Genomic DNA, 25,362 nt, shown 5'->3' with positions numbered 1-25,362 from the left:
TTTCTTTGGGTGACACCAGATGGTGCACAGACGCTTCTGACCTCCGACGCTATCCTTGACAAGCGAGAAGTGCCTTGCCTGTTTTCAGACGAGTCAGTCTTCTCCTTGGCTCGCACTGGAGTAGGATCATAATATTCCTGTGTTATGCAACCTGATGGATTTGTCTAGGAACGGGTGAACATAATTTTATAAAATGTTCTGTTTGCAGCAGTCAGTTTCCTACAGAGCGACCAGAAGCAAAAAAAAGAGGCTGTATTTTTAGATTGGGGGGGGGGGCTTGATCCAGTAAACTAGCAATGTGATTGGGCTGTTTCCTTGTTAACCCGCTAGATACGTGGACTCGAAACAAGCCTTGTCCTGAAAAGGGTAACTTAAACTTCGTATTTGAAAGGAATCTGCCTGCAAGGCTGTGGACTTTGCATCGTCGTGGAAGGCAGTGAGAATGTGCAAATGGTGTCATTTCCCCCACTGGCCCCAAAATGTGCTGATGGTTCATGGCACTTATGTCGTCATAAGGTCTCTTTTCTTCAATTGCAAGCGAAGGAGGAGGAAAAGTCACAGTTACGAGTACATCGCATCTTAGTATTTGGTGTTCACTGAAAGGCTGATGTCTGATCACAAGGCTGCGTGTTTCAAATATAAGAGTAATGTTTGGTGTGACGTGAAACTAGTCCTATGCCTTTGGGGAGAGCTTCCTTTGGAGCATGAGAAAGAACCTTTTTGTCCCCATGTTTGTTAATTCTATTTCTTTTATATTTAATAGTTGCATAGTGGTTTGTAGTTCGCCTGGATTCCTTTGCTGAGGTCTTCTCCCCTACCAGTATTTATGTTGAAATTTAAAACAGAAGATGTTTTTTAAAGCCTGGAGCATTTAACTTCTTAAAGAGTGATCTCTGAAAGCCGTTAACATTTTTAATTGCAGCCTGTGTGGTTAAAAATTGTTTTTCCCCCAAGCAGACTTAAGCTTCTTTCCTTGTATAGGAAAAAAACCCTACGAAATTTTACTAGATGGTGGATTTCTATCGATCTGTAGTGATTTTGTTGATAATGTTGTCATTTTAATTTATAAGCTGTAGCCCGTGCAACCAAATAAAAGAGCCATTTTCCCCCAGGCAGGGAAACCTTGTTTTAATGTCTTCAGGCATACACATAAGAACATAAGAAAGGCCGCGCTGGATCAGACCAAGGCCCCTCAAGTTCAGCACTCTGTTCACACAGTGGCCAACCAGGTGCCTCTAGGAAGCCCACAAGCAAGACGAATACAGCAGCATTGTCCTGCCTGTGTTCCAAAACACCTAATATAATAGGCAGGCTCTTCTTATCCTGGAGAGAATAGGTATGCATCATGACTAAAATTCATTTTGACTAGTAGCCATGGATAGCCCTCTCCTCCATGAACATGTCCATTCCCCTCTTAATACCTTCCAAATTGGCAGCATTCACATCCTGGGGCAGGGAGTTCCACAACTGAACTCTGCGGTGTACTGGAACAAAATTAAATTGCATAAATGTGTAAGGAAGGAAGAAATTTTGTATAATATTAAAATTCATGTGGCTACGCTGTGCGTGGCATGATTATTACTCTTACAACAATATTTGAATTCTGTGGTTATGATAATAAATGTTAATCATTCAAAAAGACGCCCTGTGAGAGAGCCAGCCGTTTCCACTGTCTCCTGGTCCCTGCCTCTGAATCAGGGCCTTCATTGTTGCAGTAGTGACAGTCATGCCACAATGCTGGATGTCCAGCTGGATGATGTCACAACCAAGCAGATACACACGTTGCATGCACACAAGGCTTTGCTGTAAAGTCTGCAAAGGTCTGCTCTGAAGTATGACTAGGGTTGCCATCTCTGGGATGGGAAATACCTGGAGATTTTGGGGGCGGTCTTTGGGGACGGACTTGTATGCCATAGAGTCCAATTGCCAAAGTGGCCATTTTCTCTACCGGCTGGAGATCAGTTGTAAAAGCAGATCTCCAGGCACCACCTGGAGGTTGGCAACCCTAAGTATGAAGTATGGCAAACTAAAAAAAATCGATTTCCTGCTGCACAAAAAAATCTGCCCTGTTGCAAGTCAGAATAATTTTTTTAATTCAACTTATTAAAAAAATCCTGTGGTCCCCTTTTATTCAGACTCTCACCTGCCCAGGTGAGCCGCCCTCTCGCCCGCGCATGCGCACTCATGACCCCTAACTAGGCCATCTGTCGCTCTCGCGCATGCGCCATATGACCCTCCGGCCCTTGCCTTCTCCGCCAATGAGGAGGCGGCGGCGAAGGAAAAGCGAGGGGAGGGGGTAATCCGTCCAAGGAGGCTGAGCGCGGCGCGTGCACAGCGGCGGAGGCCATGTGACCGTCGCGTGCATTCCCGTCTCCACCAATGAGAAGGCGGCGACGGAACAGAGAAGGGAGAAATCCGTCGAAGGCGGTTGGGCGCGGCGCGTGCTGAGGCCATGTGACCGCTGCGGACTTTCCCAATCTCCACCAATGAGGAGGCGGAGGAGGGAAAAAGAGCGGGAGAAACCGTTGTCGGCGGTTGCGCGACGGCAGAGGCCACGTGACCGTCGCGGGCGTTTCCCCCCCCTTTCCACCAATGAGGCGGCGGCGAGGGAAAAAGGGCGGGAGAATCCGTTGGGGCGGTAGCGCGCGGCGCATGCGCAGCGGCGGCCGGAGGCGCTGAGGCGGCAGCGGCGGCCATGTGGCGCGGCGGGGCCTGGGCCTTGCTGGCGGCGGCGCTGGCCGTCGGCTTGGAGGCGCTGGCCGAGTGGCTGCTGCGGCGGCGGCGGCTGGAGGCCCGGCGGCGGGAAGTCCTCTTCTTCCCGTCGCGCGTGACCTGCGTGGAAGGGCTGCTGGCCGCCGGGGAGGGCGGCACCGGCGGCGTCGGGCCTTGCTCGTGCCCGCTCCCTCACGGCGAGAGCCCCCTGGCCCGCCTCCTGGCCCGCCTGCTCAGCGCCCGCCGCTCCCTCGAGCTCTGCGTCTTCGCCTTCTCCAGCCAGCAGCTCAGCCGCGCCGTCCTCCTCCTCCACCGGCGGGGCGTCCGCGTCCGGGTCGTCACCGACGCCGACTACATGGCCCTCCAGGGATCCCAGATCGGCGTCCTCCGGCGGGCCGGTAAGGGGGCGAGAGAAAGAAACGCGCCCTTAAACCCCCACATGGTCGTCCCCCTCTGCTCTGGAAATGGCGACTCATCTCCACATGACGGAAATCAGTCCCCTTGGAGAAAATGGTTGCTTAGGAGGGTGGGCCCAGTGCCATTCTACTCCCAAATTGGTGTCCCCTCCCCAAATTCTGCCCTCCCCAGGCCCCACCCCCCAACCTCCTTTCCTTTATCCCTTAGTAGCTCTTTGATCCACTGATCTTGAGCAGCGTGGTTTTAAATCTAATGTTTGAGGGATATAAGGACTGAGATCAGTCTTGCCACTGCAGCCTTGGGATCCCTATCACTTAACAAAAAAAAAAAAAGCATTATATCAGACACAGAGGCATTGGATTTGTGTATTAAAAGAGGAGAAATAGATCACGGTCTAAGATCCTCATAGAAACGACATTCCATGAGCTAATGAGTGGATAGAGCCAGAAGCACAGAGACCTGGTTAGACCTCACCTAGAGTACTGTGTTCAGTTCTGGGCACTGCAATTTAAGAAAGATGTAGACAGGCTGGGACGTGTCCAGAGGAGGGCAACAAGGATGGTGAGGGGTCTGGAGACCAAGTCCTATGAGGAAAGGTTGAAGGAGCTGGGGATGTTTAGCCTGGAGAGGAGAAGACTGAGGGGGGATATGATAACCGTCTTCAAGGACTTGGAGGGCTGCCATATAGAGGATGGTGCCGAGTTGTTTTCTGTTGCCCCAGAAGGTCGGACCAGAACCAACGGGTTGAAATTAAATCAAAAGAGTTTCCGTCTAGACATTAGGAAGAATTTTCTAGCAGTTAGAGCGGTTCCTCAGTGGAACAGGCTTCCTCGGGAGGTGGTGAGCTCTCCTTCCCCTGGAGGTTTTGAAGAAGAGGTTAGTTGGCCATCTGTCAGCAATGCTGATTCTGTGACCTTAGGCAGGTCATGAGAGGGAGGGCATCTTGGCCATCTTCTGGGCATGGAGTAGGGGTCGCTGGAGTGGGGGGGGAGGTAGTTGTGAATGTTCTGCATTGTGCAAGGGGTTGGACTAGATGTTTTTTCACACAACGCATAGTTAAATTGTGGGACTCCCTGCCCCAGGATGTGGTGATGGCTGCCAGCATGGAGGGCTTTAAAAGGGGAGTGGACATATTCATGGAGGAAAGCGGTATTTATGGCTACTGGTTAGAAGGGATACTAGCCATGCTGCATACCTATTCTCTCCAGGATCAGAAGAGCGTGCCTATTATCTCTGGTGCTGCGGAACACAGGCAGGATAAATGCTGCTGCAGTCATCTTGCTTGGGGCTTCCTAGAGGCTCCTGGTTGGCCACGGTGTGAACAGACTGCTGGACTTGATGGGCCTTGGTCTGATCCAGCAGGGCCTTTCTTATGTTCTTATGACCCTGATGGACCCTTCCAACTCCTATATGATTCTATAAAAAGGGGAGGGGGGGCTGTAAATCTATCTAAAATTTATATACGGCCTTAAAATAATAATAATGTCCCAGAAGGACTTTATTTTTTGTTATTATATAAGGCCTGGAGAAGTCGTCTCCCCCCCCCCCCCCGCAATCTTCTGGGCATGGATTAGAGGTCACTGGGGGTGGGGAGGTGGTTGTGAATTTCCTGCATTGTGCCGGGGGTTGGACTAGATGACCCTGGTGCTCCTTTCCAACTCTATGATTCTATGGAATAAGAATAACGTCCCAGAAAGTCTTATTTGTTTTTATTAACCCCCCTCCCAGGTTCCTCTACTAAAATTGCGTCTTTTGGGGGGGAGGGGAGCTCCTCTTCCGGTTTGACATCATCTTCCCCCATTTTCTGTCTTAGAACAACCCTATGTGGTGAGCCAGGCTGAGAGTGAGTGTTAGGGTTGCCAACCTCCAGGTGTTAGCTGAAGATGTCCCACTATTACAACTGATCTCCAGCTGATAGAAATCAGTTCCCCTGGAGAAAATGGCCCCACCTTGGCAATTGGACTCTATGGCATTGAAGTCCCTCACCTTCCTAAGCCCTGCCCTCCTCAAACTCCACCCCAAAAATCTCCAGGTATTTCCCAACCTGGAGCTGGCAACCCTATGCCTACCACCACTATGGACCTACCTCACCATCAGGAAATATTTAATATTAAAGTAGGTGTGAAATTAGATTTCCATCTTTTTAATCCAATTTGTATATGTTTTTAATTCTATGTTTTACTTTTATGTTTTAATTTATATTTCTATAAAACATATATTGACTGTGGGAAGCTGCCCAGAGCCCAACTGGTTGGGAAAAGGTGGGGTATAATTTGAATAAAATAAACACCATAGAATCCGTCCCCCAAAAGGTGCCATTTTCTCCAGAGGTCTTTGTCATCTGGAGAGCTCTTGTTACTGGAGGCTAGCAACCCTACCCTTAATGGCCATGCTTGCTCACACTACTACTTTACATTAATCATCTCAGGAATCATTACTACAGTCCTGTAAGGTAGATCTGTGGCCTTAGCTCCACCTCCCTAATGAATTAGCTTCAATCTTGTCTTCATTTTTTTTTTTTTTTTGCATTCCATTGTTTTATTTCTAGCCTTTAAAACAAAAACCATGTGGGCCTTTCATTGTTCTCTAAGCCTATTTAGAAGTGTTCTTGCTCTCCCATAGCCCAAACCCCCATACTGGTTTTTTAAATATTTTTGTTAGTATTTATGCTGACCTGGATGGCCCAGGCTACCCTGATCTCAGAAGCTAATCAGGGTCAGCCCTGGGTAGTACATGTTGGATCAGTTCCATTTCTTTGGTGAACAAGTAAAAAAACTTAACGGGCCTGTTCTGGTTTTGCAGGAAGTCCAGGGCTGCTACACAGAGGCAGGCAATGGCAAACCACCTCTGTCCATCTCTTGCTATGACACAGGATAGGCCAGGTTAGCCTGAGCTTGTCAGATTTCAGAAGCCAAGCAGGGTTGGCCCTGGTTAATATTTGGATGGGAAACCACCAAGGAAGCCCAGGGTCTCCATGCAGAGGCAGGCAATGGCAAACCACCTCTGAATGTCTCTTGCCTTGAAAACCCCGTGATGTTTAAATGGGTTTAAATTTCAGGCAGAGAGGTACTGGCTGGATATTAGGAAAAAGTTTTTTACACTAAGGGTTGTTTGGCAGTGGAATCGGCTACCTAGGAAGGTGGTGAGCTCCCCCTCTCTGGCAGTCTTCAAGTAGAGGCTGGACAAGCACTTGCCAGGGATGCTCTAGGCTCATCGTGCATTGAGCAGGGGGTTGGACTCCCTTTTCACCACTGATAGTAACGGTAACACCACAATATAACAATCATTAATAAATCAGTTAAGTATTTTGTTGGAAGCCACCCTGAGTCCAGCTTTGCTGGGGGAGGGCGGGGTATAAATTGAATTATTTAAACAAATAACAATAACCAGTGGTGTTGCAAAATAGGCATACTTGGTCACTGAGAATTTCTGTAAACACATCATATAGAATTTGGGTACTTGCTGAAATATTTAAAATAGATAATTTTGGCTTTGAGATCTTAAGGTACCACTTTTTGAGGATATTTTTGAATGATACATAGGTAAGAAAGGAGTTCTTGTAAACAAGCACAAAGTTGACAGTATTGTGGTGCCTCAGCATGGAGAAATGTGTTTGTACCCAACACCTGTGAACTTAGGCACATTATGACAGGGAGGACAGGAAGGGTTGCGCCAGTGCTTGGCTCTCATAGCCCTTTCTTACATGCCCAGGGTAATGCTGATTGCCACTTGGTGGTCAGGAAGCAACTTTCCTCTAGGCCAGATTGGCCAGGGATCCTGGAGGATTTTTTTTTTGTCATCTTCTGGGCAGGGAGTAGGGGTGTGTGGGTGGGAGGTAGTTGTAAATTTCCTGCATTGTGCAGGGGGTTTGACTAAATGACCCTGGAGGTCCTTTCCAACTCTATTCTATCTGACGATACCATCTAGACATTCCTTTGAGACCTACATAGTACTTAACCGCTGTTTTTAACACAATACTTGACTTGGCCTTTGTTTCTGCTTGCTTCATGATGTTTTGTTAGTCTAATACATGGTTAAAGGCCACTTTGAACAGGTACTCTGATCTCCTGGTATAGCATTGTTGCTGCATTTGCTGGGATGTGTTGTTGCATTTAAGAACTTGGCATTTCATTACAAGTTCAGTGTGGTTTTCCTTAGAAAAAACAATATCATCTTGTTGGGAACAGTTCCATTTCTTTGGTAAGCAAGTAAAAAAATGTAACAGGTCTGTTCTGGTTTTGCAGGGATTCAGGTACGCCATGATCAGGACAGCGGCTACATGCACCATAAATTTGCCATCATAGACCAAAGGTGGCTGCTCACTGGATCCCTCAACTGGACCGCACAAGCCATCCAGCACAACAGGGAGAATGTTTTGATACTGGAAGATGCAGAGTGCGTGAAGCTTTTTCTAGAGGAATTTGAGAAGATTTGGGAAAATTATAATCCAGCTCACTATGTATTCTTCTCCAAAGAGGTACCAAAAGAGAACAAACATAAGTCTGAGACAGAAAGGCAGTTGAAGAAATGATATTTTACCACTGGTAAGCAATTAGTTGTAGATACTATGACACAGAGAATAGGAGTTCTTAAAGGGTCTGTTAATTGTTTTTTGTTGTAGCTATTGTGTAATAAGCACAGTGGTCCTGACAGATATGTTTGCAAGTTTGATAGTACACTAAAAGTGCTGCTGGAAACTATAAATATATAGCCACGACAAATTCACAGAAGTATAACTTTGCTTTAGCAAACAGCAAAGTGTTTGCCCTTCAACCGGCTGTTGGGGCAGACTGGGGCTTTTCTTCCAAGGACCCACACATACAAAAAGGCCGGGTAAAACCAGCTGACTGGAGGCTCTTCACTGTCAGTAGATCTTACTGATGGGGGAAGACCTTAATTCCAAGGCAATTCATATGTTTCTGTTCAATGCTTTCATTTGCAAAGGGGTCAGCAGAGAAATTTACCCGAGCACCGAGAACGTGCTGATGTGTCGGGAGGTCCGTGTATGATGTTATGGAAGTCGTAGTCAAGTCTAAAGTTACCAATTGTAGCAAAGCAGCTGTGAAGAAAAGTTTAGTTTTGGTTGACCCAGTCTCAGGAATAATGGACTTGCTTGGGAAAACTTTCCATATTTTTTTAAAACATGGTTTTTAGAGCGAGTATGTTGAATCAGTATTGGCATTCACAATGTGAGGAGTCTTAAAGATCACAAAGCCACACAGGCGCAAAATGTCGTGTTTCAGAGTGGCCTCAGTTGACGGTCCTTGCTGTTTTCCTCCTCCAAGCTAGGGCTAGCCTGGATTATCCTCCTTGCTGTGAAAGAAAGGCTAAATAGCATTCATTTAACCTTGTTATTTTATCGTTTCTACATAGTACAGAGTGTTGATTCAGGAAACTGTGAAAAATATGGGGGAAAGCAGGAAGAGACCTGTTATTTCAACTGTACACAGTGATAAGGCAACAGTAAACCTGTAGAGGGCCTGGCCTCAGAGCTGTAATAGTTTGGTATTCTTAAATAATATTTTTTCTCCAAAGGGAAAAATGTGCAGTTCTCTCATTACTTTGGGACAGTAGAAACCAGCACTGCAGTAGAAAAGCTGAGCGTACATCCATTTTAACATTACAGCGTTTCAAAGTATGCTTTAGTTTTCGTAACGTCAGCAATCGCCATTTTCAGTTTTTTCACAAACGCACATACACAGTGAGGGATGCCAAGACCATTAGACTGATAATGCCTGACTTTTTATTTGCCGTCTGAAACAAAAAAAAATCTTCTCCACAGCATGCCAAGAGTGGTGCAAAAATAGTTTATTACGATATAGTTTTATGTATAGTAAAGTAATTATATTTACAAAATAAAAATCAGCGCTACATCCATGGGACCCCTAGCATGTCACACAAGATTTTGTAAGGAATAAATACTGTGACATAAGTGACAACTTCTATTACAGTGAACAGCTGAAGAGGGGGAGATAGCTCTTTTAAAAGCATGAAAGCAAAGAGGAGGAGGAAGATACCTTTCATACTTCTAGCAGGAGGTTCAAAATTCTTTGCTAAAAGGAAACAAATGGAACCAGACAGGCAGATTTGTGGGGACCACACAGCTCCTTTCCTCACTGCAGTGATTTTGTCTGAATGTGCCTCTCTTGCACACGAGATGCTATGTGGTTTTTGCAGCGTCACTGCCCCTAAGCAAGGCATTTCTAGGGCCTTATTTTTGCCTCAATCTTGCCGAGTTATGGGAATAGGATGTTATCTTCCTACTTGATTCTTTGAGAGGGTCACTGTTATGACTCTGCATGGGTCTGCGTGTCATTCAGGCAGGCTGATCGCCCCCCCACCCTGCATTTCAGAACTAGGGTGGTGGTTAGTCAGTGGAGGGAGCTGAAGTGTGTATTTTGCGAGTCCACTCCCTCATTAAAATGCATTCTGGCCAAATAAGTAATACATTGGAGGAAATATATTACTACATGCTCTTCGTCACTCAAACACAATATGTGCATTTCAAGGCTATCAGTTGTTTTAAAATGTTGCCATTTTAAGCTATGATTGACTCGCATTCTCTTTTTTCATGCCAGAACAAAAGTACTTCCCTAAGCCAATCTGCATTGGGCAAACTGGGTCTGTTGTCAAAAACCCCTCCCCCGTTTCATGTACCCTCTAGTGGACTTCTAAGCATGGCTTTGGGCTGCTGAATACCACTAGCGAAAGCAAAATATCCACTGTATATGCTGACATCACTATTTCTCAAGTCATGCAGTCAGGGCACCTCTACTTCTAAGAATTTTTTTTGTTCATATTCTATCGGTAAAAGATCAGCTCAGCAAGGCAATTCTGTTGGAACGGTTGTTAACGAAAGAGTGTAACTGAATTGAACGGTCATCTTAAATTAACGGTATTCTGCCATGCTGTTACAAACACCATGCCATGAAACTTAGAAGGGACAGGAAAGAATCAGAATCTATACAAGTCGCCTGTAGAAATCCTCATAGTCATTAGCATCTCTGTACAACCACAGCACAGTTAGACTCTTGGCCCTAATACGTGGGAAAACCTTAGTTCACTTTGTAACAGCATTACCATGCAAGGATATTGGTGTATGCTTAGTGACAGAGTTAGCTGCTACCACCACTACTGCTATAGAAATATAGTACGTCTGCACACTCAAAGAGTTTATACCACTGTCAACTCATAAGATTACTCAACAGAGTGGGGAAGAAAATCATTATGTAGGTCAGTAGGTTTAAAGTTTTGAAACACTTTACATGTTCTTTGGACAGGCAATTTCCAAAACTAAAAAGGGTATCAGAAATTTTAAAAACGTATTTATAACATTCAAACAAAATGGTCTGTAAGGGAGCATGGAGCAGAGTTTATCAGGTTACACTAATTTCCTTTTCCAAGTCGAAAGGACATTGTATTTGAACGAGATTTTTTTTTTTAAAAAAATTAAAGTCACCAAAAACAAAAGAACCCTCCACTAGTTTTTGAGTAATAAATATTTACATGGCGTGCTTTGAATACTATACAGGTTTTAAATTATTTTAAAGAGAATAACAAAGCTAATTTCTTTTAAAAATGGGAGCGGGAATTACAAAGGAAAAGTAAGCTACAGAGCGTGCATGTGTTTAAAAGTGTTCACAACAAAACTTAAGTACTGCATATGAACCACCAAAATGCAAAAAAGTCCAGTGGGATTCTAATCAAGTATATTGTCATTACAAAAAGCAACTTTTTTTTTTTTTTACAATTCGTAGGGCTACTCTCAGGCAGCCTCTGCCACAGGAAAAAAACAGCCTGTTTAGAATTTTTTTTTGCATACCAGCACAAGCAAATCCTCCTTTCCCGTTTCTTCAGAGGACCAAGGAAAACCAGTTCCATTGATAGAGCTGAATTAAGTTTCCCCAAAAAAGGAGGGGGGACAGAGACAAGACTGAGGAAGGCTTTATGCAGGTATATTTATACTGTATGTCCATCGGTGTTGAGCTTAGTTTTTACTAGACCTCACATTCTGGTTCTTTTCATAGTGTTGCTTTGTATAAAATGCAGCAGTTTGCAATAGAACATATGGGCCCCTTGAGCCGCTCAAGAACTACAGTTCCCAAAACACCAACTTGCCTTGCTGTGTTTGGGAAGCACCTTGGTTGCAGCACTTACAGATGAGCAAAATGGAGTTTGGTTTGACTAACCCTTTTTGCCCCACTGCCAACGTGTGAGACACACGGGCTCTCCAAAGAGAGATGGCGTTCGCTTCTCAAAAAGCATTGCGGATCAACACCCAATTTAATTTCTCAAGCTCCAGAGAACACTACAAGGGAGAAAGAAGCTCATACAGCCAATATTGGTCAGGGCCAAAAGACAATCTCCACCACAATTTCATGGCTGCCCCATCCCCTTCATCTTTCAACTCCGCTAGGTAGTGACAAGATTATTCCAATATACTTCCCTTGTTCGGTTTTCCAGCACCTGAGGTGAGGAGGAGAAGTTGTGAGAGGCACTGAGACACCCTTTTCATACCTGGTAAGGAACTTCCCAGACATACACCAAGAAAACAAAAAGCTGTAGAAAACAAAAGAGCTCATTTGTTTAAACACCAGTAGCAGTCCACGGGTCTAACATGCTTTCCAATGGCTTTCACCTGGCAGCAGCTAGATTTTGCTCTCCCTGAAACTGCCAGTCTAGTTAAGCATCAGACAAACCTGCAGACTAGCATAAATTCCCAAAACTTTGCAGAGTGGTGCCTGCCCTAAAAAAACACACGATGGAGCAAAATTCCCCCTCAGTTATACTGAAACATATGCAGTAGTAAAAAATACCAGAACTACCTTTGCCCGTAGAAGACAAAATAAACCATTTCCTTTAGCTGCACATTGTCCCAAGAACAATACAGAGCCCTCTTTGGAAAGACCACTGAAAGCCAGAATTCAAATGCTAAAATTCCCAATCTATCTTTGAGGCCTGTAGAAAGAAAAACCTACTCTGAGCGGGACACTGAATTAATTTGTTGGAGAGAGGAAAAAAGATTGAATACTAACAAGTTCCTTAAGTTTTTTTTTTTGCATGCCACTCAAATGCCACGTTTCAGCAGACTTGTTTTGCAACTTGCCATTCCACTGCTGATCCCCCCCCCGGGGGGGGGGGATACCAGCTTACAACCATGTACAGAGAACTCGTATCTCTTCAGGCCAAGCCCCTATTTCTGCCCTGACCTCAGTTGTACTGTCCTGAGCGCCCCTCACTGATCAGCATGCCAAAAGCCCAATCTTTGCGAAGTATCCTATTTACAATGGAAGCTAGCAGAAACGGACTCTCCTGGAGACAGTATGGAGCCCAGAAGGTTGGAGGTAGGGGCTACCCTTCTTCCAAAAGCACGAGTCCATCACACCGCTATCTGATTGCAAAGAAAGTTTCTCGGGGTCTAAAACTACATTAGAGAAATAAATCTATAATCTGACAGTGCAGACAGAAGCTCTTCCTCACTGGTGCTGCAATCCAGGTAGCAACTTAAGGGGGGGGGCTCACGTTTCAGAGGTGCAAAAAAAAAAATTCGGCTCAAAGCGTGTGCGTAAGTGCTGGGTTAGTGTCAACAGTGGCAGAGCTAAAACACAGTGTCTCGCACCCCCCTCCTTCCCTCCCTCCGGGCCCTGTCGCCATACCAAAGCGTTTGGTAAAACAGAGCTAGCTTATTGACAGGCTGTTGAGCCTTAATACTGACACTTAGTGTAATGGATATACAGTAGGAAGGGCTTTCGTGTTGAGGAGCCGGGGGTGGGAGGGAAGGCGCATCCCCAGTCTCGTCCGCCTCCAGCCAAGACTCAACTTTATACGTCAGGGCGACGTCTCGGCAGGTCCGTCCGAACAGGCTGAAGAACCGCAGCAGTGGTTTTCACATCCGTACAAAAAGAGCAACAAGGATCCAAAGGGACGACGAAAACCGGAGGGGTGCTTTGTGTCATGAGGCCGCAAGCGAGGAGGTGCACGTGGTCAAGCCGAACAGGAAGGAGAGCTAGTCTTTCTTCAAGTCCTTGGATTCAAAGAGCTTGAGGCGCTCTTGCACCGTCAGGCCTTCCTTCAGACTCTGCACCGGGGGGGGGGGGGGGAGAAGAGAGGAAACAAAGAACGAGGAATGTTAGAAGGCGGTTCTGGAGAGGAAGGGTGGCATCTGGCGGAGACAGTGGAGGCAACGGGGCGGCCAATGACAGCCCTCCCCCAACGGAGATCAGAAAGACATGCGGAAGAAAATGCGCCATGGTGGGGTGGTGTTACTGGTCAATCAATCCAAGGCGGAGAGAGGTGAGCCGGATGGCCAGAGGCATGATTAGCTGGGAGAATTATGATCTTAGAAGTCTAAGGCAGAGCCTTCGAAAGCCGCTAAAATTCCAACAGTGCCCCTTACAGTTGCTCCTTCCCCATAACTTTGTTCCTATACTCTGCTCTGTAGACCTTCAGAGTTTTCAGACTGCTCCTGAGGGAGGTTTTTATTCACAAGCAGCAGGCACAAAGAATTGTCAAGTGGCCAGCAGCAAAATGTTTTAGGGGTTCGTTTTTCTGGGTGTCCCCTTGCCTAGTTTCAATATACGAGATTGAATCGTTAAGATTAACGCCATTCTGGACAGAAATACAATCTCTCACTCTAGATTTTCTCCCCGGTTCAAATTATTTGAAAAGGACCATGGCAGAACATTTTATCTGTCCAATATTACCCTCCCCAATCTTAGAATGTTTTTAATATTGTGTGATTTCAAACTATGCCTTCTGCCATTTTAGCAGGTTGTTATACAAAAACACTGACCATAGCTCATCTGTATATTTGTGAAGCCTTGGTTCCAGAAAATTTTCCAACACTAAATTTTGTTTTGCCTTTTGTATATAGAGCCCAGAAATACATTTCTTGCTGACATTCTGAAAGGTATAAATTATTTTCCTGTGGAAGAGAAACTAATTTTTCTTCCGATTTGCATCAGTAGGTCTCTTATAGAGTGGCACAATTCGCCCTGGCAGCCAAGAAAATGCAGGCCAGAGCCGTGTCTAACAGCTGAACTGTTTTAAACATATATTGTAAAGGTGTTTACGTTACTTTAATTGTGTTTTAAAGAGCCTTCAACATTATGTTCTTGCTTTTGCTATAGCTATGTGTGTCCCTCTGTGTGTTTACATTACAAAAAGAAGGAGTTAGTTTTTCTTCCTTTACGAAAGAAAAAGACCAATGTCCTCCACCGTGGACTGAAACTGCCCACCAAGGCAGAGAGGTCAGCTAGAATTCTGACAATCTGCAGATTGGCTGCTTCCTTCCACCAGGTCATCTTGAAAGCCAAAATCATTGTAGCGGGGGGTGGGAAAGAACTGGGCAGAACAGTTTATTTAGGACCAAAACATTATAAGAAACTGGGGAAGATCTATTTCTCAGAAAGATGCTCGAGAGCAGAGATCTTGTGGGTAGAGAATGCAACCAGTTATCTTCTATAACTGACTTGGTTCTCTTGCTAAAGAGCACGCTTTAAAATCAGATCCTCCCATTCCTGAGGACACAGCCAATGAGTATGTCAACACTGCCTGCCAAGGAAAGTTTAGTCTGAAGCATGCACGTTCAATTTCACATGCACCCTCTTTGTCCCGCGCCCTCCACAGCATCCCTTCGTGCATTTCAGAAGGTGCGGAAATCCCTCTGGGTGAGGGAAGTCGGTTAGAGAAGAGGGTGGGGGGAGCCACGGAAGCAGCCATTCAGCCGGCTTGAGGCGGTTTTAAATTTTGTCTCCTGCCCCCATCCTGAGGGACAATTCCATGTGATTAAGAAGAAGAAAAAAGATTCTCATCAGCCATGGAGGTGTGAACTTGGCATGCATTAAATGGACTGCCCATCAGGAAACCGCTTCGCTTGCAGGTACCAACTGGATTACCTATATGACAGGGACCCTTGAATCTGGTGCATTTCAGTTATCCCATGAGACCTGCTCAATAACGGACTGTTAGAGGAGAGAGTAAAGACAAAAAAAAAAACAGAAAACGAGAAACACATAAATCCCAGTTTCACCAGAAGTCCCAAAGCCTTCCCCCCTACCTTCTCTGGCAAGAGTTGAAGCTTTTGGCCTTAATGGGCTCTGAGATCAGATTCCTTGGATGCTACAGCCAAAGAGTTGTTGGATTTTTTTTTTTTGTAATAGGCCGACTTTCTCTATTTTAGGAGAATCAAACTGGCTTACAATTGCCTTCCCTTCCTCTCCCTGCAACAGGCACCTCGTGAGGTAAGTGGGGCTGAGAATGTTCGGAGAGAGCTGTGACTAGCTCAAGGTCACCCAGCAGGCTTCATGTGGAGGAATGGGGGAATCGAACCCGGTTCTCCAGATTAGAGTCCCCCGCTCCTAACCACTACACCACACTGGCTCTCACATGTCACAGAACTTGGGGACAACCAACAGAAAAGGGGGGTGGAGGGTCATCACAGACTGCACATAGAAAGGGAAAGTAGCACACACAAAGAAGCAGGTAAGGCACAAAACACAAAAATGGCACACCAAATGCATCTGCTTACGCAGATGCACATTTTTCTTTGTCTTTTGCTGGCTCGGAACTCGACAGTCTGGCTCACTGAAACCCAACAGCCGCTGGGCAAGAAGTCACCTGTTTTCTCTTGCCAATTCCACTAGGATGCCAAGCCCACCATTGTGAACACAGAGGAGCTCTGGTATTGAGAAGGAAGGGATCGGTGTTGAGGGACATATTCAGGCTGGCTTCCTGTGCTCTCCGGCCACTCATTCCCGACACTCCAGAGTGGTTTCAATGTTCCAAAATCCCAGGCCCGGAGAGGAGGGAATCCAAGTAAAAATACAAACTCACCTTTGACCTGATATTTCTTAACTGCCGGCCAACGTTGGTCCTGTCTTTCTTCAAGAAATCAGGGTTACTTTTCGATTTCATGATATCTGGGTGGGGAAGACAAAGAGATTATGTTGGCTGTTGAAAGCTGATAAAACCAGCCAAACCAAGCTACCTCCAATATGTGCACTGATTAGAGATCTGAAGACCTTGGGGAGGGGGGGACCTCTTTCCCCCAGGGGACTTTTATTTTCATTTTCCAAAAGAAAGCACTGGGGGGAAAACCCTCTTGTGAAATATTTCCTCTTTTACAGTCAATAAAATGCTTCTTACAATAATGTTTTCCTCATTCAAAACATGCAGTTTCTCTAACAGAAAATTTGGGGGAAACGCTGAAAAACTATTTCTTCCTCTTACCGCCTTTTGGAATGAGTGAAGAGACATGTTTTGACTCAAGACAATCTAAAGCGTTAGTCCTATGCATACTATGGAGACGTGCAACATTTTCAAAAATGTTTTGGTTTAAATGTAAATAATGCTAGCAACTACTTGTTCAGTATTTTCAGTGTTATGTTTTTAATATCCAGATATGCTGGCAGTCCTACCTATTATGATTATATGAGAATCTCTGTCCAAAAAATACATTATTTTCCCCTTCCTCTAAGATGGCAAAAAGATACATGTGCTCTGACAGTATAGGGTGAAGCAGTTTGAAACTCTTTTTCAAGTATTGGATAAACTTTCTATTTTTCTTACAGAAAACGAAGACATTTGTTCAGTAAAATCTCACAAATATGCAGAACAGTACAATCTTATATGTTAAGTTACAAATGATGCCTTTTTGCTGTTGGTTTGATAGGACAGTATAACATGTATTCACTATCCCCACAAGTTTCCCTCCCCCCCGATACTGATCATCTCTGAAGAAACAAGTTCTTTTTTCCAAGGGAACCAACATGTCCGGATTAAGTTGTACACCAAATGAGAGATCCTGTCTGCGTATGCATGAAAATCTCGAAATGGGATGAATAGGCCTACGGTTCCCCTGGACGGCACACCAAACTTGCTTCTGTTTTCATTCTGTGGCCCAATGATCATGCTGGAAACAGCAAGGTCTGTTAAATGGAGTACTGACCATATCCAGACACTGTGGTGTTCTCCGGGGATTTCTCTCCCAGGGCCTCCGTAGCAGCTTTGAGCTGTTCCTTCAACCTGCTGATGTCACAGTCGGCCTTGGCTTTAACAATGCTCAGTTCCGTGTAGATATCTTTATACTTATCGCTGGCATATTTTTTATCCTTGGGTGGGGGGGAAAGAAGGCATTTCAGTTAAGGAGATCTGTGACACCGGCAATTGGCAGAAACACATGCTGCTGGCTGCTACAAGGAAAGAAGAAGAGTTGATTTTTATATGCTGATTTTCTCTACCTTTTAAGGAGAATCAAACCGGCTAATTTCTCCTTCCCTTCCCCTCCCCACAACAGATACCTTGTGAGGTAGGTGGGGCTGAGAGAGTTCAGAGAGAACTGTGACTAGCCCAGGGTCACCCAGCAGTCTTCATGTGGAGGTGTAGGGAATCAAACCCGGTTCTCCAGATTAGAGTCCGCTGCTCTTAACCACTACACCACGCGAAAAAAAGAATCTGACCCTAGGAAACACCAGTCTCTGCCAATTCCAGTGATTATTATGGGAAACCCGAAACTCTTCCTAGATTCTGCTTCTGTTAAAAACCAGTGTGGCATCAAGGCAGCCCAAAGAGCCAGGTCTCATAGAGCAAACAAGGACCTAAAATATTCATCAATTTACCAACCAGGAATACAGCATTCTTGTACAAATCTGACCATGGCCGCTCAAAGCACAGCAGTGTTGGGGAGGGGGGGGGGAAGACCCTGTAAACTCTCGTCAGATCTCGGAAGCTAAGCAGGGTCAGCCCTGGCTAGTACTTGGATGGGAGATACAGGTTGAGTATCCCTTAAGTGGTCCACATTTTGGATCTTTCTGTATATTGGAATATTTTTGCATATATATAATGAGTTATCTTGGGGATAAGACCCAAATTCATTTATGTTTTATATACGCTTTATACACATAACTTGACTAAATTTAAACAATATTTTAAATAATTTCATGTACACTGAACCATCAGAAAGCCAAGGGGTATCGTATCTCACCAGAATACCTGTATCAGCTGTTAAACTAGAGCAACAACGAACAAACTAGCAACGGCAGGCTTTCAGTCTCCACCTACAACGCAGTGTACATTGTATTTTATTTTTTTAGGTGAGATGAAACATTGAAAGCAGGCAGCACAGATCTGCCGGATTGACGGGTCCGGTTTTCGGATCAGTCCGGATATGGGATGTCTTGATAAGGGATACTCTACCTGCACCAAGGAAGTCCAGGGTTGCTACCCAGAGGCAGGCAATGGCCAACCACCTCTGATCACTTCTTGCCTTGAAAACCCTATGGGGTCGCTGTAAGTTGACTGCAACTTAACGGCCAAAGGAAAAAAAAACACGGAGGAAGACGATGCCTTGTTTTGTGGGCTATGCCTTCTGATTCTCTCACAGGAGGAAGAGGGCGCTGGTGCATTACTATTCTTAAGGGCCACAAAGAATCTGATTGCCAGAGCCACTAATATCTCTTTCTGGGCTGGCAACGGGGGCAGCAGAGCAAGAGGACCCTCCAGTAGCTTAGAAGAGGGCTTTGACTAGATCAGGGGTTTCCAATTCATTTGTTCCAAGGGCTGTATATGACATAAATGTCACTTTGTCGGGCCAGGCCATGTGTACCATAAAATTTAATGCCAGGTACCAGAGATACAAACTTTATACAAGACACAGGCAAAGCCAATTAATGATATATGGCCCCTGGGTCTTATGTTTGACACCCTTGGTCTCAATTCAAAGGAATGTAATGAGCTCTCATATGAAACATGCATCCAGAGCATATTGTTTCATCCTGCTCAAAGTTGTTGCAGAGGAAGACATTTTAAAACGGTTCTTAAAAAAAAATAGTAGGTTGCCTGATATAATGGCATGCCTGCCACACAAAAAATTACTTTTATTGCCTTGCTTAGTAAATATGTGATGAGCCCAATTACACTGTTTAGTGTGTATCTTGGTGGAAAGTACCGGCAAGTCACAGCCGACTTATGGCCACCCTGCAGGGTTTTCAAGGCAAGAGAGGTGGTTTGCCACTGCCTGCCTCCGCATGGGCTGAGAGAGTTTGGAGAAAACTGTGACTGGCCCAAGGTCGCCCAGCAGGCTTCATGCGGAGGAGTGGGGAATTGAACCCAGTTCTCTAGATTAAAGTCTCCCAGTTCTCTAGATTAAAGTCTGCCACGCTGGCTCTCAGTGTATGTCTTATGTGGCTCCTATTACATTGATTTGCCTGTAGTCTGAGCAAAGAAAGGACTGTAAATATATGAATACATTACCCTCAAGGCTGTTTGCAATTCATCTTTAAGGGAACTGATCTCTTGCTTCAAGTACTGGATTTCTGATTCTTTGACTCGCAGCAGAACCTGAGGGGGGGACGACATGGGGGGGGGGAGTCAGAGAGAGACATTTTAGGCGATGACAGGTACCATTTAAAGCTTAAGTGATTCCAGTATGTACGTAATGCTCCCATTACTTATATTTATTTCTTCATTAAAGCATGCATACCCTGCCATTCCTCATGGTTCAAGAAGGCTAACAGTAATAGATAAAAGGCATTTTCAGGTAAAACCAAAATAAAATAGCAAACCCCAAATCTTTCTCCCCCCCCCCTTTGCCCCCTTAAAATATGCCTGTCTTAAAAGATGCCAATTCAGGAAGGGTTGCATCAGTGCTTAGCTCTTGTGGCCCTTTCTTACATGACCAGGGAAATGCCGATCGCCACTTTAGGGTCAGGAAGCATTTTCCCTCTGGGCCAGATTGGCCAGGGATCCTGGAGGGGTTTTTTTGGCCATCTTCTGGGCACGGAGTAGGGGTCACTGGGGTGTGGGGGGAGGTAGTTGTGAATTTCCTGCATTGTGCAGGGGGTTGGACTAGTTGACCGCGAAGGTCCTTTCCAACTCTGTTTCTATGATTCAAACTCCCTCAGAAGCTCTGGCAAACGAGGCCTTGCAGTACCTCCTGAAAATATTCAAGGAGAGGTCCCCCATACCTCTTCAGGGAGCCCATATTCCACGATGGAATAAGACTGAAATAGCACTCGACTTGGGCTGTATCGTACTCACGCTCACAAGCTCCAGCTGGTTTTGTTTAACCTCGAAGCAGAAGGCAACTCACCTCTAGCTCGTAGGCATCCTTGCCCTGAGTGAGAGGCGAGCCAGCCGTCTCCAGCCCGCCCTCTCCAGTCAGCAGCGTCCGTAACCGAGTGATCTCTGCAGCCAGGCGGTTGTTCAGCTCCTGTGAGAACCACCATAGGTGCTTATGAGTGCAGTTCTTAAGGAGCCCCTCAGTGCTAGAGCGGCCCCTGATCTCAGCACCTTATTAACACCTTAGGACATGTCTAAGAATTCTAATGACTTCCAAATGGCACATGATCCCACAGCACAATGGTCACGGATCGCTCGGCCCTCCTTGTCTGCAAGCTGGTGACTTGTGCGGGGTTTCATTCTGGTGATCGGAGCATGGCCCTGCCCGACCTTCACGTTTAAGTCTGCCTGTTTTTGCCACACTTGCAAATGATTTCAGGCACCATTTACCTTGTCGGTAGCTTGGTTGCCCAGATAATACCACCTCTTTCAATTTACGACAAGCTTCCTACTAGTCACTGGCGACCAAATATGGGAATTGTGGACAAGGATGGGCAAGTCATCCGTGCCATCGGAATGAGACTGCAAAAAGGCTCCGCGCGCCGGCTTTCAAGATGCTGGCAGTGACTGCCGAAATGACCAAGCAGTCCCTCATAGTCATAGCTCACTGCGTCAAAGGGGATCCCCTTCCTGTTCCTCTGGAGTCTGAGACTTCTCCAAATTGGCATGGAACTAGGAAGACCGTGGAAGGTTTTGCCTAGGATCACAGCCTCGAGTTGGCATGGCGCGAATAAGCTTGTGTGGGGTTTCCGGCCCTGGTTGGTTTAAGTGCTCCTGGACTCGAATCTAACATCCAACCCTGTGATGCTTTACTCATTCATCTATTTAAAACATGTATTCGCCTATTTAAAACAATATGCCGTCATTCCACTCAACCACAAGGTGGCGAACACCAAAAACCAACAGTAAAACATTTGAGCCATTAAAAACACAGTTAAAATGATAAAACAATTCAATTAAAAACAGTGTCATTGGAACAAGACTGGAGCAATACGGCACCTTTCGACCCTCTCCAGGCAACAATCTGGCCGTAGCATTCTGCACCCACTGTAGCTTCTGGACAATCTACAACAGCGTTGCTCAACCTTTTTATGCTTGCGGAACCTTTGAAATAATATTCGTGTCTCAGGGAACCCCTACATATGGTTACATATGATTTAGGTTTGATTTACATAGGATTAGCCTATTCATCACTATTTCTCGCAGAACCCCTTGTGATTTCTCGTGGAACCTCGGTTGAAAAACACTGGTCTACAAGGACTGCTCCACTTCTTCACTTGTACTAAACTATAACAGGCAAATGGGACAGATTTCTTAGTGCAAGTCCCTGGAGTCAAACCTCGACTGAAAGCCACTCTGGGGAAAACCTGAACGTGCCTCTCCCCCCACATCCCACCCAGCCAAGAGTCGGCCTCCGGCCCCTCACCTGGTTGTGGGCGTTGAGCTCCTGGTTTTCGCGCTGGCACTGGCGGAGGGCCTGCCGCTCCGCCTCCAGGGCCTGGGCCAAGTGAGCGTTCTCCAGGCACTTTTGCGAGTACTGCTCCGACAGGACCTCGAGCTCCCGCTGGACAGACTGCAGCTCCTCCCTGCCGGCAGAAAATCTCATCAGGCAGCGCCGGCCACGCGTTTAAATGGACCTTTGTAGAACATGGCATGGCTTGCTCAAACTTTGCCAAGGAGGTTCCTCCCTGGCTCTGGGAACACATGAGCTGCTGCATCAATCTCCCCCCCACCATGCTTCCCCCTCCTCCCATGAAAGGAGCAATCTCTTAAAACAAGCCTTTTGCCAGATTTATTCCAGTGGTTTCAAGCTCGGGGGAACAATGCACAGACCATGCGCTCTTCAGTGAACATAATGTGCCATTTGGTGCCTTCTTTGCTATTAAAACCACGGGCATCACGAAAATTACATCTGCTTGTGCCATTTCAGTGAAACAAGCAGAGCTTAGCAACCAGAAGATTATTTTGTTTCAGGTTGAACATGGATGCACAGCAAAACAAAAATAAAAAATGACCTTCCAGGACTGGAATTGGCCAGGGCAACGTTACAGCTCCTTAAGTGAAATGCGTATTTATTTATTTGCTTCATTTGTGCCCTGCTTTTTCTCCCCGTGGGGGGCTTCCAAAGCAGCTTACACCCTTTTCCTCTCCTCCCTTTTCTCCTCACAACAACCCTGCAAGGTAGAAGAAGAGAGTTGGTTCTTATATGTTGACTTTCTCTACCACTTAAGGAAGAATCAAACCGGCTTACAATCACCTTCCTTTCCCCTCCCCACAACAGACACCCTGTGAGGGAGGTGGGGCTGAGAGAGCTCTAAGAGAGCTGTGATTAGCCCAAGGTCACCCAGCTGGCTTCGTGTGTAGGAGTGGGGAAGCCAACCCAGTTCACCAGATTAGCGTCTGCCGCTCAAGTGGAGGAGCGGGGAATCAAACCCGGTTCTTCAGATCAGACTCCACCGCTCCAAACCACAGCTCTTAACCATTACACCACACTGGCTCTCACACTGGTAGGCCAGGCAGTGTGTCGGTGACTGGCTGAAGGTCACCTGGTGAACTTCCAGAGCAGAAGATTTAAACTGGGGGGGGGGGGTCTCCCAGATCCTAGTCTGACACTCAAACTGCTACACCACACCAGTTCTCTTAAGAGTGCACGTGAAGAAATAGATTAAAAAATAGTAGCTCTCACAGGATGGCCAATTAGTGCCACCAATAAACACCTCCTTACAAGCAACGCAAAAAAGAATAAAAATCCCACAATATAATTCTTCAGGATGCTCCAACTATACCCACCCCTCATTATCCAAGACCTATTTCCTCCTTTCCCCACCAGCCAAAAGCAAACAGTATTAACAGACGATGCTATTGCAACCTGTCAAGAAAGTGCAGAGATACACCTACAAGTATTGCCTCCGCAGAGCCTCAACGTCAGAGTTGTTGCTGCTAATCTGAGACCTCTGGGTCTTCTCCAGTTCCCGCTCCAGCTCTTCCCGGTGAGCATTCTTCATGGCCTCTATGGCTGGAAGGAATTAAGGAAAATACTCTTTTTAAAAAATGAACCTAATCACCACTGAAACCCTATAGAGCAGGGGTACCAAACATAAGGCCTGTGGGCTGGATCCGGCACCCTGAGAGCTCTTATCCGGCCCACAAGCCAGCGCCCCCCCTCTCGATCTGGGCTGGCGAGGCATGGCCCAGCCCGACCAAGTGACATTTATGTCACATCCGCCCCTCGTAACAACTGAGTTCGGTACCCCTGCTATAGAGCCATGAAGATTGAGTCAGGTGGGTAGCTTGACTACCCTACGTTCTCCTACAAATGGACCTTGTTCTTGTTTGGAGGTTCTAGCAGAGGAGCGCAGCTATCGTATACCCTTGACCGAAGAACGGTACACTCCTATCTGGGATGGTCGTCCTCTTCCACCGAGCGCGCAGCTTCGGGAGGGATGCACATGGAGCGGTGAGGGAGGTAGGGGACACCCGCCTAGCCAGCCAGATCAACCCTGGTGATCAATGGGGTGACAGATGTTGTAGCCAGATCGCCCTCACATCCAGGTGGGTAGCAGTGTTGATCTACAGCATGGGTTCTCAACAAGGGGGGAATTCCCCCCGGGGGAGGGGGGGGAATTGAGACCACTATTCCTGTAGATTATGTTAGACTATCTTGGGAAGGGGGTGATTATATTCTGAACTATGGTGAAAGGAGGGAATGGAGCAAAAAAAGTTGAGAACCATTCTACAGTCAAAAAGTAACACCCGAGGGGGAATTCCAGAAGAAATGGAAACTATTACGCCTATGCTCAACTGTAGTTCTGATATTATGCAGTGGATTAATTTGAATGTGGAGAATAGCTATTGATAGAGCTTGTAATAATAACAAAGGGTAAATTACATAGGTAGCTTACCGGAAGCAGGAATTAGCAATGTGTAATTAGACTACATGTATGGTAATTGGTTATAAAATAATAATCAAAGATTTATTAAGCAGTTATGGAAGTATGTAGTTAAATGATTTATGGGGGGAAAGTAGCATCATATAGGTGGTAGGTGGTTTGCCATTGCCTGCCTCTGCGTCACACCCCTGGTATTCCTTGGAGGTCTCCCATCCAAATACTAGTTGGAGTCGAGGCTGAGAGTGTGTGATTGGCCCAAGGTCACCCAGAAAGCTCCCATGGCGCAAGCGGGGATTCGAACCTGAGTTTTCCAGGTCCGACACCTTAACCACTACACCAGGCTAGCTCACAATGCATCTGACGAAGGGAGCTTCGACTATCAAAAGCTTATACCCCAGAAACCTTGTTGGTCTTTAAGGTGGTACTGGAGTTAAATCTCGTGCCTGTAGATCCAGTCAACACCTTTGGGATAGGCCCCTGAATCTCCCCTCCCCACCCACGCACACTTTTTGTCCTACCTGAGATGGTCGCAGCCGTCTCCTCCGCCAGCAACCTCTCTTTCTCCTCCCGTAGCTTCTCCAGTTCCCGCTGGTGTTGCCTCTGCAGGTCCTCGATCTTCTTCTGGTGCGTTTCTTCCATGGCCGCAAACCCTCGCTCACAAGTCGCCTGGAGGAGGGGGGGAGAAGGAAACACTATTCAGTCAAGAATTGTGCATTTCGGGGGCCCAACTTAAGCGCATCCAGAGACTGTGTGAACTGACGGATGAACGGACAGATGGGCAGACAGACAAGGACAGAACTCATGAGCCAAGCATGCGAGAGAGGGTTAATGCTCCCCTAGCTGGAGAACTAACATGCCTCTTCGGTCTACGGCTGATGGAACAATAACTGACCACAAAGATATCTGAGGACTCACTTAAGTGGGAATGCCGGAAGGACTGGAAATTTTATGTCTTCAGAGCGGGGTCCCCAGCACTGGTACATAAGAAAGTGAGCAATTTGGGTACACAAATGTTTGCGGTAGAATATCTGTCGTAAACTGCTCGGTGCCATGAGACATGGGACAGGAATATCATAAATATGCAAAGCACCCCCGTGGATCAGCCAGGGAGAACATTTCACAATCAGAGAAGACGTGAGTTCCTGAACGGCAGAGAGCAGTTCTTTGGAAATTATACCCAACGACAACACCCCTTTCAACCATGACCAATACACATCTTAGCTTG

General features: G+C 46.2%; 2 protein-coding genes across 3 annotated transcripts in view; one reads left to right on the top strand and one right to left on the bottom strand.

The window, feature by feature from the left end:
* The first annotated feature begins 2,695 nt into the window (after positions 1 to 2,695).
* Positions 2,696 to 7,660, top strand: PLD6 (phospholipase D family member 6). Its single transcript, XM_056866629.1, has 2 exons — positions 2,696 to 3,110; positions 7,374 to 7,660. Exons 1-2 carry the CDS (start codon positions 2,696 to 2,698, stop codon positions 7,658 to 7,660), a joined length of 702 nt encoding a protein of 233 aa, XP_056722607.1.
* A 5,415-nt stretch (positions 7,661 to 13,075) lies between these two features.
* MPRIP (myosin phosphatase Rho interacting protein) overlaps positions 13,076 to 25,362 on the bottom strand; it is a 122,976-nt gene continuing 110,689 nt past the window's right edge. For both annotated transcript variants that reach the window (XM_056866326.1, XM_056866325.1), the window contains 8 exons: positions 24,656 to 24,803; positions 23,146 to 23,263; positions 21,674 to 21,833; positions 20,219 to 20,338; positions 19,381 to 19,467; positions 17,078 to 17,240; positions 15,964 to 16,049; positions 13,076 to 13,207 (listed from right to left, as the gene is read on the bottom strand). In XM_056866326.1, coding sequence (XP_056722304.1) covers positions 13,136 to 13,207; positions 15,964 to 16,049; positions 17,078 to 17,240; positions 19,381 to 19,467; positions 20,219 to 20,338; positions 21,674 to 21,833; positions 23,146 to 23,263; positions 24,656 to 24,803 — 954 coding nt within the window. In that variant the 3' untranslated portion in view covers positions 13,076 to 13,135. The remainder of the gene's footprint in view (positions 13,208 to 15,963; positions 16,050 to 17,077; positions 17,241 to 19,380; positions 19,468 to 20,218; positions 20,339 to 21,673; positions 21,834 to 23,145; positions 23,264 to 24,655; positions 24,804 to 25,362) is intronic.

The sequence above is a fragment of the Euleptes europaea genome, chromosome 21 (assembly GCF_029931775.1).
Source record: "Euleptes europaea isolate rEulEur1 chromosome 21, rEulEur1.hap1, whole genome shotgun sequence".
NCBI classification, from domain to species: domain Eukaryota; kingdom Metazoa; phylum Chordata; class Lepidosauria; order Squamata; family Sphaerodactylidae; genus Euleptes; species Euleptes europaea.
This window is presented reverse-complemented; position numbering and strand designations above follow the sequence as displayed.

Coding starts and splice junctions, on each gene's coding strand:
- PLD6 (XM_056866629.1), top strand. CDS start 2,696: ATGTGGCGCGGCGGGGCCTGGGCCTTGCTGGCGGCGGCGCTGGCCGTC. Junction 3,111..7,373: donor CGGCGTCCTCCGGCGGGCCG/GTAAGGGGGCGA, acceptor CTGGTTTTGCAG/GGATTCAGGTACGCCATGAT.